At 35.1% G+C, this 17126-nt stretch overlaps 1 protein-coding gene across 2 annotated transcripts in view; it reads left to right on the forward strand.

The window, feature by feature from the left end:
- The window catches only part of METTL25 (methyltransferase like 25), a 60478-nt gene extending 55165 nt beyond the window's left edge, over window positions 1-5313 (forward strand). Inside the window, exons 10-12 of one of the 2 annotated variants that reach the window (XM_034062856.1) lie at window positions 2208-2282; window positions 2899-2970; window positions 4557-5313. In XM_034062856.1, coding sequence (XP_033918747.1) covers window positions 2208-2282; window positions 2899-2970; window positions 4557-4655 — 246 coding nt within the window. In that variant the 3' untranslated portion in view covers window positions 4656-5313. Of the gene's footprint in view, window positions 1-2207; window positions 2283-2898; window positions 2971-4556 lie in introns of those variants that run through there. The other variant, XM_034062857.1, reaches the window with a different exon arrangement.
- Window positions 5314-17126: the final 11813 nt, after the last annotated feature.

A 17126-nucleotide genomic window follows, 5' to 3' on the forward strand; every position in this document is an offset into this window, starting at 1 on the left:
GTTTTCAGACTGTTTCTTTGAAATCTGATGCCCCAAAATGGATGCACTGTTGCAGCTAGAGCTTTGCAAGTGCCAAGGAGAGCTGAAGGATTACTTCATGCACTTTACAGGCTGCTCTCCCATACATGTTGCAGAATGGTGACTGGGTTTTTTTTCGGTAGCTCAGCTGTGACTCTCACTCAGCTTGTGAACTCCTGTATCTCCCAGACTGTCGTTTGCTGTTCTCCATCCTGAACAGCTGATTATTTCTGCCTGAGTACAGTCCCTTATGCTTTTCTGTGCAGCGTTTCAAACTTCACTTCTAATCAGTGCTCAAATTTCTGAAAATTGTTTTAAGTTCCAGCAATGCCTTCCTGTTACACATTTGCAGATTTAGTTAATGTGTTTTTTGTTCAATTTTCTGAGTTCTTAATGGAAACATTGCATTTTGTAATGGACCTCCAGTCAGTAGTTCTTTTCAATTTTTCAAAGATTCATTAATAACTACTCTCTGGTTATGGTCATTCAAAGAGATTTCATTCATATTATATTAGTTTAATTTAAAGCTTTTTTCTTAAATTTGTGAATGAAATGATGTGAAATGGTGTCCAAAATATTCCTAAAATCAAAATATGACAACCAGTTGGATTTTTTGTCTTTAATCCTTTCACCTTCCTGTGAATGTGAAATTCATGTTGACTATAACTTATCTGCTTATCTTTCAGTGCTTTTAAATTCTTTATTTTCCATTTTTTTCAGTGTATTGGATTTGAGCTTACTGCTCTATAATAGAAGGCATACATCTGCTAGCCACCTGACATACCATCTTTGAGAACTTCTCAGTGACAATAAGTCATAAATAGTTTGAGGCAACTTCATTCCCTTCTTTGTTGTCCTAGGATAAAGTTCATAATACATACCTGATTTGAAAACTTTTAATTCGTAGAAATGTTCTCTATTTTTTTTCTTATGCTGAGATTTTACTTCTTCTGAATTAGCCACATGCTCTCAGATGACTCTTCTAATAAATGTGTGCAAAAATATATTAAATACTTCAGCTTACCTAGTCTTTTGTTATAGAACCATAGAATCATTCAGATTGTAAAAGACTTTTCAGATCACCGCGTTCAACTGTAAAGTTAAGAGTGCCGAGTTCATAATTAAACCATGTCCTTCAGTGCCACACATACGTGTCTGTCATACCATTACTTTTCTGATGAGTTTTGGACTAGCTCTTTCTATAGCTGCAACAGAGTAGCCACACTGCAAACTCCCATTACTGAAGAAGAACATCAGACTCTTTTACTTCTGCTCTTTCCAGCAGCCTCCATCATCAATAAGGTAGTAAACCTACTTCCCCTTCTTCTGACAGGTTACTGTCTTCTTTAGCCTCCAGGACTGTGGAGAGCAGAAGAGTAGATATCATGACTTTTAAAAACTGGAAGAAGTGTTCTGGTTGCCCTGTAGAGAACAGGTTTTGTGAAGGGCAGTTATGCTCATAGCTCTAACTACCTCTGTGGTGCACTGGCCACTAAGGGCTGAACTAAGGGAAGGGGTATTTGGTTTATATTACTCTTGAGCTGTCCCATTCAGCTCTAAATTGTAGCATTTACAGTCATAGTTGCAGTGCTGGCAGTGTTGCAACAGGTGATTTGGAAAGGAAGAAGGGGAACGTGTAGTAATTCAAAGTAAATAGAGGAAGTTTTGTTTTAAAGATGGGTAACTTGAGGCATGTAGAAACAAAGTAATATTTCCAGATTCTGACAGTAGGTTTACTAATGTGAAATACAATCCAGGAGTCCTGACTGATGCATGTTACTCTTACACCAGAATCCACTCAACTATTTAAATAATCTCTTTGGGATGGGGGTGAAAAGGTGGTAAGATATATGAGAAACGAAATGAGAGCGTTATCTCTGCTTTACTGTATAATACTCATATAAGAATGGCTAGAGCTTTCTGAATAATGAATGTATCTCAGTATTTCATGTCAGTGCAAAATGCTGTCTGAATAAGAGTCGCTATGAATGAGAAATGAGGAACTCCTATTGGAAAATTATTATGAACCTTAGGAAAGTGCTAATTTGAAAAACAACACAGATTTCATTTTGTAGTGAGACTTCCAATTAGGAAAAAATATTTAATTTTAAAGTTCTCTTGAGAAAATAACCAGAATAACTCTGATATCTTTTTTTTGTTCTGTTTTGTTTTGTTTCAATCCCTTGCAGCTCCCAGACAGCTGTATAATGGATTACTATGAAAAATACAAGCACAGAATGAATGAGCTCGAAGCATTTAATATGGTAAAAGTTATAGGATTAATACTATTACCTTGTATATTTGCGTTAGTCTAGAACAAAGCCCTGTTAAGTTTTATGTGGAGGTGGACTGTCTTACGCTGTGGTATGCAATCTCAAAAACAAAGCAGCTCCTTCTTCCAAACTCTGGAGCATATCCTAGTCCAAAACTATATTAGGTGTCAGAAAAATAGTAAAGTGAACACATGGAAGATTCTTTTTCAAGAGGGACTATTACCCTGAAAAATGAAATGTCAGTCTCCTTTTAAACCTAGGCTGGTCTCCATGCAGTTATTTCATAAAAAAATCTTTTTATTAAAATTCATCATTTCCCTCTTTAAAATTGTTCTGCTTCATGTAATATCATTTTCTTGCTGGACAGTGTCTCAAAACCAACTAAATAACATAGTTTTCTGGCTTTACAACATTCCATATATTTTTGATCTTTAATCTGTTTTGAAGATGCCCATCCCAAAGGGAAAATTGGCAAAGTGACATTTGTATAACAGAACCATTGGAAAATGATTGACCTTCCTGGAATTGTTCTGTGGAAGTGTAGCCATTTGGAAGTATATTGTCTCTCATTCCCAAAATCATTATAAGTATCTAATCTTTCTTTCAGCTGAAGGTTGTTCTGGCTCCCTGCATAGAAGTTTTGATACTTCTGGATCGTCTTTGCTACCTCAAGGAGCAGGTATTTTTTGCATTATATTTTATGGTACCTAGAGGCTACATCAGTGAAATGAGATGATTTCAGCCAATTTATTACTCCGCAGACCAAAAGTCTCTGTTGCAGAATTATTATTCTCATCATATTTGCAAAAGTATAAGCATTCATTCCATTATGTATAAACATATGCCCAGCAGATGTTTTTATTTTCAGCAAAGCAGCAACATTAAAGTTTATGTTCTTTTAATTGTATGGTAATTACTAGTCAATAGACAGTAAAAAGAAATTAATTAAATATGCAACAAATCTCATTTTATACAACATACTGAGATATTTAATAATTAAAAAGAATATTGGAAATGCTAAACAAACATTATGCTGTAAATGCTAAAGCTTACATTTTAGATCATGTAATTCAAGATATTTTGAATTAGGTCCAAAATAATTATGATTTCTGTTTACTGTTTCTTAATTAAGATCAGTGATGAAACAGGGTGCACTTTTTCCAACTGTATGGGTCAACTGAGGTACATTTGACTAACGTACAGGCTGGATATATTTTACAAGTGTAGGCCTGGGACATAATAAGGAAATGCTACTGTATTTACTCCATAATGATTTATAGTACAGTGTTTCTTCTAATACTAATTTTGAGCTTGGCCTGATTAACTCACAAGCAGCAATCATACTTTCTTTGTGCCAGAAACATTTTCTGGACAAATAATAATTTGCTAGGAGGAAATGGTAGCATCTTCCAGCTTCTGCTCTGGGCCATGGTCAAAATACAATTTTAAAATAAAGTTTAAACCCATTCATATGAATAGCTCTGTTTTTCCACCATAAAACTTTGATTTTAACAGCTCCATTTTATCATAAGAAAAACTCACTGTATTTTCTGCCACAGTGCACTTGGAATAACTGCATTGTAATAAATATATGCTTTTATTCTAACTAGTATTTTTACAGAGAGATAATTTGGAATATTTAAATAATGATGTATTTTCCCAAATATGTATTCCCAAATGAAGTATTTTCCCAACCAGTTCTAAATCACATAGAGATCTATATGATTTCTTAGATGGGAAATCAGACTTGCTGCGTTTAGCACTAATTTACCTTTTCTAAAAGTAATATATGCATTGATTTAATCTTGGACTGGTTGATTCACAAAATGTGTTTAGGATGAAAAAATAGAAATGATAAAAGCCATATGCAACAGGAAGACTAGATGCAGCTGGCTTGATTAATTTGAAGTCAGCTAATTAGCTTCAGTAGTAGAATGTGCTGCGTAAAATGAGTAGGACTTGGTCCTTAATTTTTTTTTGCTATAGTTCAACTGGAAAAAACCTTAAGTGGTAAAGGGAGTGGTAACTTAACATTTGATAGTGCCAGAAATAATTTAGTGACTTGAAAATATATCCTGGTTTGGGAGTTCTTTTTTCACAACAAACTTCCTGTGATTTTCTTGTTAGATAAGTGTTTGTCCTGTTTTGCATCAAGGATATATTTTTTTCTTTTAATTTTGTATTTCAAAATGTGGACCTAATACCATGTCTTAGCTTTTAAGTCAAACACATTTTCATGTACTTCAACCATATATCATTTTACAGGAAAACATTGCCTGGTCTGGACTTGTGAAGTTATTTGATCCCGTGAAATCCCCCAGATGTTGTGCAGTTATTGCTCTGAAGAAACAGTCATGTTTTTAAGTGGAAGCAAAGTGCAGACAGTTTGAAATCTCTGAACTGATACTTCTCTTTCCTCATTTTATACTTTTTAACTGATTCCTCAAGAAAACTGCTTTTCAGCTGCAAAAGGAAAAAGTGCAATGCCTCTTTGAATCATGAGAAATTAATATCTCCTTTATAAATACTTTTTCTTTCTTATGTCCATTATTAAAGTGTTGCACATCTATCTTTATTATAAAATTTATGACCCATATTATGTGATCATTATTTTAAAGTGATTTTTTTATGTTTCTTCTTTTTAAAGCATTATACTAAGTATCAATATCCTTTCTCATTCTATTTCTAATCACAAGATCATACCTTCCTAATTTTTACCAGGGGTTGGCACCTGAAGTCTCAGAATAGCCTCACCTTTCTCTTTTCTGGATTTGGATGGTGCATAGTAAAAACAGGAAAATAACCTGCACTGTAAACAAGAGATTCATACACTAAATAAGATCTTTGTACTTCCCCATTCTCCACATCTTCCGGACCACCTTCTTATAGAGCAAACTAAAAGAGTCTAGACAGTAACTACCTGTAAAGAGCAGTTTTGGATTGACCCCTTCTTCCTTCAGGGATGTTCTTGGCGTGCACTTCTTTGCCTGTCATTCTGGAATAGAAAATGTGTGTGCTCTAACCCAGTGGGAGATTTCCCAGTACTTAAGAATCAGCTGCCCTGCTGGGGCTCGCTCTGTAGTCCTTGGGTTGTATCAGAAAGCTATTATCTAGCCAAAATGTGTTGGGTAGAAATAATTTGTTACTTGAGTGAATTGAAACTTGCTAGGCAGTTTCTTGTTCACTGTACTGCATTCATGTGTGGGAAATTTATTTGTTGATCCATTTATCTCAATGGGTAACCTAATTAACTTGCAGATTTTCCATCAATTAGAAAAAAGTTTCTATTCCAAGTCCTAGTGCTTTTATTAGAATTTTCCAGCATACATAAAACATAATTAACTACCAGCACTCATTAAGAAAGACAACAAATAAATAATAAAATACAACATAGAAAAGGGGAGAATGCAACTTTGGTGGGCAGAAGATGAGAATAACAGAAAATATTTTTATGTTAGCTGTATAGTGACAGTAATAGTCATGGGAATCAGACTGAAATTCAGATGTGCGTAGGAACAAATCTTACTCTGTTTCAGTCTGCAAAATGTGAGAGCTTGTGAACACAGCCACTCAAGAATAAAGAAGTAAGGTATTTTTCTAACAGGTGACATCTTTCTTGATGTATTCACTCGGAAGAAATACTAGGGTTTTTTGGTGATGGAAGTTCACTGCTGTCTATTTTAGGACTCACAGTCCTTATTAGCTCTATGGATCCACTATGAGCTTCTCACATTTGTTCGGTACCAGTACATTCAATACTTAGAGCTACTGAACACCTGCAATACCCAATGAAATTAGCAGAAATTGCAGGTTCTTACAGCATCTTCGAAGTAGAGGTAAGAAAAAAAAATGAAGCCTTCTATATATGCCACTTTTGTTATACAGGCAGTACTAAGGAAGCTAACAGGCTGGTAGATTCTTTTCCCAGGACAGGAATCAAAAGAAATAAAACCCTTTAATAACCTCTAAGTATCTGGAAGGAAAGAAATTCGCTAATATCTGACTTGAAGAGGCAATCTAAAGTACACGATGTTAAAAAGAAAAAAGATTAACAAAAAATCTTGAAAAAATAGGTTTTATTATATTATGTTCTGCTAAGACATGATGAGTAATTATTAGTGAAGTGTTAGAGTGTTGTCATCCAGATCTCATGTGCTGTTGGAAAAACTTACTTGGTGATGAATTGGCCTTTTTTTATGTGTATTATGAATTGTTTCTTCTGCTTTTTCAGACCAAATACTAAAACCTGGACGGGCATATATGATCTCCAAACAAAGATAGCACAGTTTCTCACTGAAAACAAGTGCTTAAAAGTACTCTTATGGCCCAAAAATATTAATTTCAGGGAGCCCCACCAGTTTTAATTTGACCATAGTTGAAATTGAATAGGGTATACAGACTACTGTTATTTTCTTGTGATATTTTAATCTGTGTGATGCTATCTAAATTTAAAGCTAATTCTTATTACTGTTTTAAAAGGACATTTGAAAGAGTTTAGAATAGCAAGCACATCTCTAGGATTAGTTGAAGTACTTTACCACTGATTCAAAAAATGCTGAATAAATTTGCATGCCCCCCCCAGCCACTTCTCAGGCTCTTTCAGTACCTTTCACACACTTTGTAGTCTATGCAGGCAAAGACAGAGGCATTGTGCTTCTTAGAATAATAACTCTCAAGAGGTTTGTATGATGAGTTTGCATTCAGCAAAGTCAGTTGCTGTCTGTTCTCAAAGCTATTTCAAAGCTTTGGATGCCTGAATTCCTATGAGCTGTTGTTTACGTAATTGAAGAATCCATGGCAGTAATCATGATGAATAAAATTATTTTTCTTCATGGTTATTGCCAGAAGTTCTTCCATAATGTAAACCATATCCTAAATATGATGAAATCTTTTGATAGAAAAGAATCTTCATTTTCTGACAGTGACAGAGAGCTATCTGTCTTAATATGCTCCCTGAGGAATAGTGGATATACTTGCTTTCCCTCAGGTGTTCACCTGATTCTGGGTGTTGCACACCTATGAGGGCTGTAGCAGATTTAGCACATAGTATTTATTTTTCTTAGGGCTGAAACCTGTTCTTGGGTGAAGAAACAAGAATATATGTAAGGTATGGGTGCAAGCTTAACACCCAAGAGTTTGTTGTAGCATTAAGATCTCCAAGCATGCTTTTATGACAATAAAATTTAATTCTGCAGTTCTGATTCACGCCTTAGAACATCACACCACCAAGAAAAAAAAAAAAACCAAACCCAAGAACCACCCCCCCAAAAAGTGCTGTTTTCAGGTTTTTTTCTGATTAGATACTAGATAATTTTTATTGCAAATTATCTTCTTCATTGACATTCTTCATTAATTTACTGTTAACAACTGTCTGCTTAGAGTTAAAACGTGTCATGATGGAGTTAATCTTGAGACTCAAAATCTATATATCCTATGATGGAATGAAATCTGCACAGGGAAATCAGGCTTAATGTATTGGACTTGGTGGCAACTTTTGATGATGGAGATATTCTTTTCTATCAGTACTTACTGGTTCAGATTTACTTTTTTATTAAAAATCACCCTAAGTGTGTCGTTATATTGCCGTATACCACTGATACTAAGAGCAAATGGTAAAACAGGACCAGCACCAAGAAATTCTTCCCTGCTATGTGTGAAATAGCCAACTTAGTATGGTGCTTCAGACTTTCTTTTCTCTTTGAAGTAACTGAATACCCAGTCTTTGTTAGCATCTTTAAATCTCTTTATCCCAGTCATCTTATCATTCTTCTGATATATGTCCTTCTTGTCGCTGATATATATCCTAGTGCTCTGAAAGGAAAGGAATCCATGCTAGGTTGTGAGCCATGAAGAATTTTCAGTGTCCATAATCAAATCAGAACTGAAGTATGGTTGTCCAGACATTCAAATTGGCCAGCTAACCCTTAGAACTGTGACTTTAGTCTCCTTAGTTTCTGAGATCCATTCAAATTTTGCAGTTTCCAAACTGCAAAGCCATACTTCCCATACTTCCTGCCAGATGCAAACATGGCTTAAATCTCTGGTATCCAGCTTCAGTTCCCTCCCATGTGAAATAACAAACTCAGTTTAGTGACTCTATATTTTGTATCTCCAGGCAACTGCTGAATAAGCTGGTTTCTTTGAATTTGCTTAGTGGTTGTTATCTTTGTCAATGTCACATTTCAGTGTACTCTAAGAAAAGGACTAAAATCCTTCTGAGATTTAGGATCCCTCAAAGAAGTTGCACTGCAGTTATGCTTCTTGTTGCTTTCTCCCTTAAAGCCTTGAAATTAATTCCTGGTGATCATACAGATTAATAAACACCAGACAGCCTGATAGGCATAGGTTATAAAAAGCACTATGACCATTATTTTCTCTTGAGAGTCCTTTTCAAATTAAGAACCCTGAGGCATATCCATCACAGAAATTGCAGTGCACATTGTCATTAAACTCAAACATCCAAGGAAACCCATCAACATAATGAAGATTTCCCTCAAACTGTTAGAACATCATACTGTCGTACACCAACCTTCACAGTATACACCTGCATCCTGTTCAAGGCTGTCTGCAATGTCTCCATCAAACTGGAGAGTTTTGTCCTGTGGTTTATGTTTCACAGGTAGACCTTTCTCATAATACAGTTTTATTACTCATCAAAATAGGAAATTAATTCAGCAAATTGCTGTAAGTGGGAACTACCTCTAGATTAATTTTTTGAATTTACAATAATTTTAAATTATTTTATGCAAGTGGAATCCTACAATATACCATCATTTCCTTCAGAACTGAAGGAAATCAGTAAATGGTTTCTAGATTATCAATGCAATTTAGAAGAGATTGAAATTGCACTGCATAAGCGTGCTCTTGGGTAGGAAAGCACAGTATATGTACAGGTTACATCATGAGGCACACTGCTGACCAGAATTAGTTGAACTCACAAACAAATAACATACAGACAAGATTATATGGACAAAATAGCTTAAAGATTTGCAGTTACCATAAAGTATATTACTATTATTTATAAATTGTAGAGAGAAATGTAATTATCTTATTCAGAGGAAATACAAGAGAGCATGACCTTTCATCAAGTAAACAGGAGATTCAGATTTTAAACTCTCCTAACATCCAGGAACTAGATGCACAAGTGAAAAAAAAATTTAGGCCACAATCTGATATATTGTTCACCCCAGGAAATCAAGCTATTTTCTGCACAACATTAATTTTACACCTGTTGTATAATCCATAGTTTTGGTCTATGGTTGCTTTGTTATTTTTTGTTAATAGTTTATCATTACAATATCTCTTTTTAATCTTTTGCAATTACAGTCACAGTAAGCAAAAACTTTCTATTTCCTCTTGTATTAAACACATGCCAACAAGATACATTCATTTAGTATCTGTTTAAAATTAACAATGACTGTCCAAAAGCAAATTATCACTTCTAAATTTAGCTGCAGTTTATTTGTGGATTGAAAAATTCTGCATGTGAGAACTTTTTAACTGTTCATTACAAAATTCTCATTTTTATATAGTCTGTCTTTGCATCTGGACCAATATGAACTTACTCATGTAGATAAAGATGTTGTCAGGGCATCTGGTGTTGGGTTTCACATGGAATTTATCAAGAAAATCAAGATGCAGTAAATCTACCGAGCCCACAGATCAGATTGTTAGACTGAAGCTCAGATTGCCTTAACACACTGTCAACTCTTTCATGAGTCACTGACGAAAAGAGCAAAGTTGTTTGCTTGCTGAATAACTCAGTAATGTCTAGCAATAAAAGAGGAAATTCTAAACAAGAAAGAACAGTGGACACCTCTCCTGATTACATAAACCTTCACAAACAATAATTAAAATGTACAGTTGTAAATCTGTGTTGTTTATTACACCTCCTATTATTAATGAGTAAAGACTGACAGCAGAATCAGCCATGTTGTTTCTTAACTATAAATCCTAAATTCACTTGTTAGTCTTAGAAAGGCTGAAGCAAGCAAGAGGACACACAGATAAATGTGCCATTTGCTAACCTATTTATACTCTAAGGCATGAATACCAATTCAAAGAACCCAACTCACAAAATACTCTATGGACAGCATATAAATCAAGTTTTATCAATTTTAAGTTATTCAGTGTTTATTTATTGGCAGACTATTGTTAGCTAGCAAAGGCTATAGGGGTGATTTCAGCTATGCTAATTTTTATGATTAAAAATTTTAAGTAAAAGCAAATAAGAAATATAAAACCTTACTGTCCCAGAAATTTTAGTTTTAATTTGAGAATATGGATAATGGTGGAGAGTCAAGTAGTGAAAATGCATATCTGTAAGAGTTCTCCTAGACATAATCTCTATTTAAGTAAAAAATATCTGGCCAACAATAGCTTTAGAGAATTTCCCGTTTGGTTTCTGTTTTCTTCTTTTTTAAGTCATACTTCTTTTTAAAGCCACACTTATGTAGTGATGTTGATTTTATTTTTTTTTTAAGTAAACAGAATTCATTCAGTTTATTTAGAAAAATAAGGTATCCAAAGAAAAAAAAGCATCACTTTGTTCCTGTCCTTATCTTCAAACTACTGCAGAAGTGAGAGAAAATGTAATAAGTGTATCTAAGAAGTGATTTTTTGGCTAACCATTCCATTTAGTAGTTAATTACATTAATCAAGTTTAATGTCATCTATCTAAACACCAGTTATTAAAATCATGAGTTATGGAGAAAAGATAATTCCCTAAACTAGACATTTAAATAGCATTGAAACTGAAATCATCACTTTTCCAAAGACATTCATGTCCTTTGAATAACTGTGATTTGTCTATATAAAAAAAAATATAGAAAAGAAGGACAATTGCAAGCATTCAGCATTAAACAAAAAGTCCATAGATAAAACATTAACATTAAGGTGAAATGATACGTTACATACACTTACACAGTGAAGACCTGGGTCATCGTCATTTGAGTCACTGGCAAATTTATGTTGATTTCCATGGGAGCAGGCTTGGGTACAAAAACATCTACTGAAGACAGAGTGGATGATCAAATATCTTTTTGTACAAAAGGCAGTTCCAAATTTACATTTGTGAAGGCAAAGAGATTGTGTACACTTCCTTTGTTGTACATATTGGAGTTGAACAGTATAGAAATTATTGTGGATACTGGTTCAACAGTGAAATCTTCCTGATGATAAGAAGGTAAAGGAAGGTTCAAATGGACTTTATTTCAGATAACATCTTTTTAATGCATTTAAACTCTCAGGATTTTATTTTCTCCACTCATTGGTCTTCTAACAATAAAAGCACTGATTACAGTAATACAGAGTTAAATATCACTTACAGTTCCTAAGAATAACTCAAGTGTCACAGCTTGTACTTTAACAGAAGCCAATGGTGAAATTCACGAGGTCTGTTTTTATGAATAAAAAAAGTAAGATTTAGCCTTAATTCTTCAAAAAGCAACATTTTTTACAGTACTTTGATGGAATCTCTTCATAGCAAGATTTCACTGTAAACCTGTATTTCCCTTCTTCCTCTGTGCAGAGGCTTTATAGAACGCTGTAAAACAAAGAATTTTTATTTATATAAATGTCATTGTTTCCCCAATTAGCTACCTCCATCAGCACTTTGCAGGCAGCACATCCTTTAGTCACGAGCTATGTGGTAAAGACAGTAAGGTTAATTAATAACTCTTTCTGCACAGCCTATGAATTCAATACAGAACCTATAAATGTAGGCTGTGAGACATAAAATTTGATTGATTTTTACAATTCCATTCAAGGTGTATTTTCAGAATGGATTTCTATGGAAAACATTTTTTTAAATGTGATTTTATTGAAAAAAATCCAGCAGAACTTGAAAATTTGGTAACTGAAAGTAAGATTTCAGAAAGAATGGAAATATTTCAGGTTTTCAGTGGGAATAACTGTTTTCTAATTTCCCATTTGTTATGATTTAGCATTTAGCTTTAAGACAACATAAATTAATTAAGCTTAAAATGTATCCAAATTATTCATTCATTTCTAGTGTAATATTGAAATATTGCAGTTTCATATGTTGCTAATTTATTTTTTCCTTGGCAAGCCATACCTAGGTTTCTGAAAGAGCAAATCTAGGAACATTCATGGTTTTTTGCACTGCTGTTTTACAATTTTATTGGATGAAATAGGAGTGTTGTGGTGTGATATGTTAAATAACACAGTGTTTCTCCATTAAAATAGCTGCCAAAACAAATCTGAATAAATGCAAGAGAAGATTACAGTTCACAGTAAGTACTTAGTTTCTTTACCAGTTTGTCATCAGAAGTTAATGTCAGCTTAATTCACTGCTTTTTAGTCAGTTATGCTTTGAGACCAGCTTTACGTTCGCATTCTCCAGCTCAGGAAAGGAAAGACAGCTCTGCTTTGCACTATGTAAAACTGCAATATTATTACCTTAGGTCCACATAAGCCTCATAGTAGCATATTACCCCAAATCAATTCTATGCTTTGCAGCATCACCAGTTGACTGTGGTGAAGTGGTGCCCTGATATAAGTGTTCCTGCTTAGTCCAGGGGAAGAGCAGGTATATCCTCTAAGCATCAAGCCTGAATTTTTGAGACAAGAACATGGCCTAGGGGAATAAAGAAAGAAGAGATTTATTACTTCTGTTCTCCCATTCACTGCTTGTGTTCTTCCTTCAAGCACTTTAGGCTAAACTTTTTCTCTTATTTTCCAAGGGTAGCAAAGAACAACTTGCACAATGCTTGTGGCTGATGAGCAAGCAGGTCAAGCATGGCTTCTGTAGAGCTTCTTTCATGTAATTAGTGTCTGGGACACTCTGCCACCAAAGGCTGAGTAGTTCCAGTTGTGGAAGTCAGCCTGATTGTTCACTGATGTGTCCACTCATTGCAGTGAGTAGTCTTAATGCAGTGGGGTGGTCAGCCATTTAGGGAACTATCCCCTTCTACAGTGAAATAATCCAAGCTATGCCTGTCCTCACTTCATGTTGAGGATGGTTTCATTTTTGTATGTCTCAGCTGCAGGAAAGTTTTGGCATGCAGTTAACAGTTCCTTAAGACTGAGGACCTCACACACCAGCTGATGTTTGGGATTTTTTCCTATATATATTTTCTCTGTCTACTTTGTGTTTATGCAAAATATTGTGTCCAGCTGGTGAGAAAATAGTTAAATCACTGTAGGCAGAAACACAAATACCCCATTATCAAAAAAGCTAACAATCAAAAGGCTCCTTGTCTTACTCAAATACCTTCAATTAGAACACTTGTCTGGTCTGAATATCAGTTCTCTTTTCCATCACTAAAACTAAAACAAAGTATTATATCAGAAAAAAAAACCAACAAAAAAAAACCTGTACTTGAAATAAGTGAGTTTCTGAATGCACGTGCTTTGGTATATAGAATCAGAATGGTTAGGGTTGGAAGGGACCTTAAGATCATCTAGTTCCAACGCCCCTGCCATCTATTTGAAAATATGGGTCTAAGAACCCTCATTCCAGTTCTCAGTTTGGAGATAATTTCTCATTAATTCTCCTCTTTCTTCCTCCATATTTCTATTATTTAATTTCTTCTCCTGCCTTTATGGAAGGCTGGAGAAAGATATGAGCGCTGCTGTATATTAGCAGTGACAGCCAGAGCTCAGTACACAAAATGCAATGATGTTTTCTCTCCCAAGAAAATTGTTGCAGGACTTACTTTCTCTTCTAGGAGAAGTGGCACTGCTTTGCAATAAGGTGTGATGTTGTCTTGGTTTAAGTCCAGCTGGTAACTCAGAACCACGGAGCTGCTCACTCACTCCCTGCCTTGTTCCCCCAGCTCCCAGAGGGATGGGGATCGAAAGAATGTAACTCCCACTGGCTGAGATAAGAACAGTCCAGTAACTAAGGTATAACACAAACCACTGCTGCTACCACCAATAATAATAATGACAAGGGAAATAACAAGGGAAGAGAATATAAAACTAAAAAATGAGGAAAAAACACCCCCCACCAACAAGCAACAGTGATGCACAATACGATTGCTCACCACATGCCCATCAACACCCAGCCTGACCTGAGCAGTGATATGGGCCTTCTGGATAATTCCCCCAGTTTATATACTGGGCATGACATGCTGTGGTATGGAATACCCCTTTGCCTAGTTTGGGTCAGGTGTCCTGTCTCTGCTTCCTCCCTGCTTCCTGTGCCTCTCCTCACTGGCAGAGCATGAGACTGAAAAGTCCTTGACTGGGATAAGCGCTACTTAGCAGCAACTAAAACATCAGTGTGTTACCAGCATTGTTCTCAGAACAAAGCTGAAAACACAGCACTGCACCAGCTACTAAGAAGGAGGAAAAAATAACTGTTACAGCTGAACCAAGGACAGATGGACTATTCCAGGTTTTTCTGAGTGTTTTTTTTATTGAACTGGAGTGCTTCCCTTGGACAGTGAATTCGCAGGCTTGCCACTGAACATTGCAATACATATTATCATTCCCAGGTTGCCTAGAGGACACTATTAGAAAGAACCAGAAAATAAATAAGCCTAATTTCTGTTCAGAAAGGTGAGCATCGCTATGTGAGATAAATCGCAAACATCCCCCTTTGTTGCAGAAAAGCACCTGGGATGCATGCTCTGCATTATCAGTATATTTGCGTTCTGACAGTCCTCTTCAAACCAAAAAGTTCTTTAAAGTGCTTTTCAAAAATTGACCTTCACTCTTGAAACTATCTTGAAGTCCCTCAGGGAAACTGTCCTTTTTGTATTAAAAATGTATTTTTTTTCTTTAATATAAATTTCCATGGGCTTTTCACCTGTTCTTTTTTGTTTATTTTATTCAATTGTGTGATAATGGACTTTGGGAGAGAAGTACCATTTTCCAGTTGACGTAAAAGTTTGCAACATGTATTTTCAAGTAATCTAAACAAGCTTTCACATAGAGAAGAAATCTGAAATTTGTATTGTAAGATGTTTAGAATGTCTGTGCCTATTACAGTTTTAGACTTATATGTAAGCCCTTCCTTCAGTTTGTAATGCACAGAGCAACAGGAATCCCAGTGATCCACTCTCCCAAAGATTGAGGCAAATTATTCTAGACAGGTAGTTTTATGTAAGACACAATGGATCAATGAAAACCTGAAATCCCCAATGTTTGTTGTGAAAATTAGCTACAGCCCTATTAATATTTTAAAGTTCTTTCCATTCTTTTAGTGTCTAATCAATGTATCTTCTGTTTAAAGTGATCTTGGAAGTGTTTATATTCAGTTCCTGAAAAATTCTCTATCAGTCTGTGGTCTTAAAAAACCAGGGTTTTCTACCTCTGCAATTTGTTGCTAAGAGGATGCCCTAAAAAGCACATAGGTAATAAATTACTATCCATAACAAAATAAGCATGCTTCAGCAAAAACTATCAGAACAATACTACAAAGTGTTCTTTGTGAAAAGAATGTTTTTCACTAAGTGCTACATAGAAGAACGGAAAAATATTGTGACAGATTAATAGATTAATTCTTTTTACTTTGTTTGTGTGAATTCTGCTCCTAGGTGTAAAATACCTGAACTATTTAAGTCTAATTTAAACCTTATTTGAAAAGCTAAAAAGTGGCCTGCAGGATGCCTATGTGATTCTGTGTCATTGCTTACTGCTGAATTCTGCCTGACATGAATTGTACTAGGAGATCGTATTTAACTCTCATATTTTTTGTCATGAAATATACATTAATTTCTTCAAAGAATAACTGTTGGCCTGCAGATGGTTCACAAATGGCATGGAATGATTATTTACATTTTCCACTGCTTTGTTTTCTGACTGGGTAATTTCTGCAGCAAAGTAAGATCTGTTTCTTCAGACATTGGTTCATCTGCTTAGCCTCGCTACTCTAGTCCTGGTTAGGTCATGGGACACTTCATTGTAGTAAAAATAAGTGGGGAATATCTTAGAGGCTCGTGAGCTAGGACATCAAGAATAGCAAACGGGGTAGGGGGGATTAATGATGCAATATGAATTATGGACTATATTTCTGGCGACTATTAGAGCATCTGATCAAAATTAGCAGTTGTAGCTACTCATGTAATGAAGAGCATTTACAAAAGTACTTAAGTGACATGTACACAAAGTGGGCACAAATAAAGCCGAAGAAATATGTCTTAAAAATTAATTGATAATTAAAGTAAACATTTCTGAAACATATTCACCCCAGACTTCTCTGCAGGACAAATTTAGTATGTGCAATATCCACATCTAATATTTATATCCATATCATGATCAAATTAGTATGCCATGAACCAAGAACAGAGAGGCTAGGAAGGAAATTTAGACATTTGATGCCAAAAAGAATATTTCATGATATGCAGACTGAGCATTCAAAGCAAGCACACAAAAAATAGCCAAAAATGTAGTGAATTGGACATACCACAGGATGTTTTGGAAACACAGCAACAGCAACAATGGAAACTTTTTAAACTTTGTTTAGCTAGCACAGAAAACAAAGGCAAGACCAATTTAATTAATTAATGAAAAAAACATGTTGGCCGTTTAGAACATAGCAAATGTAAACCAAAATAATTGAACAGAATGGAAAGGAGAATTGTTTCCAGTTAGTCTATCTATTTTTACACATTGTATGCTCAACACACACAAAGCTTTATAGATAATTATCTCTAATGGGAAAACTCTAAGCCAACTCAGCGGGCGTTAAAAATGTGAGGCAACATGTTTGACTCAAATCTGCTTGCATATAACTATTTGATTTACAATAATTATTGTGTTTGTACTGTTATAGTGTATACATGCAACTTCCATGCACCAGGAAAGTCACCTCTAGTGATGTACGAAGCATTGTGTGTTAGCAAGTTGTAGACAAGAGTATTTGTG

This window comes from Melopsittacus undulatus, chromosome 5 (genome assembly GCF_012275295.1).
Source record: "Melopsittacus undulatus isolate bMelUnd1 chromosome 5, bMelUnd1.mat.Z, whole genome shotgun sequence".
In the NCBI taxonomy this organism is placed as follows: Eukaryota; Metazoa; Chordata; class Aves; order Psittaciformes; family Psittaculidae; genus Melopsittacus; species Melopsittacus undulatus.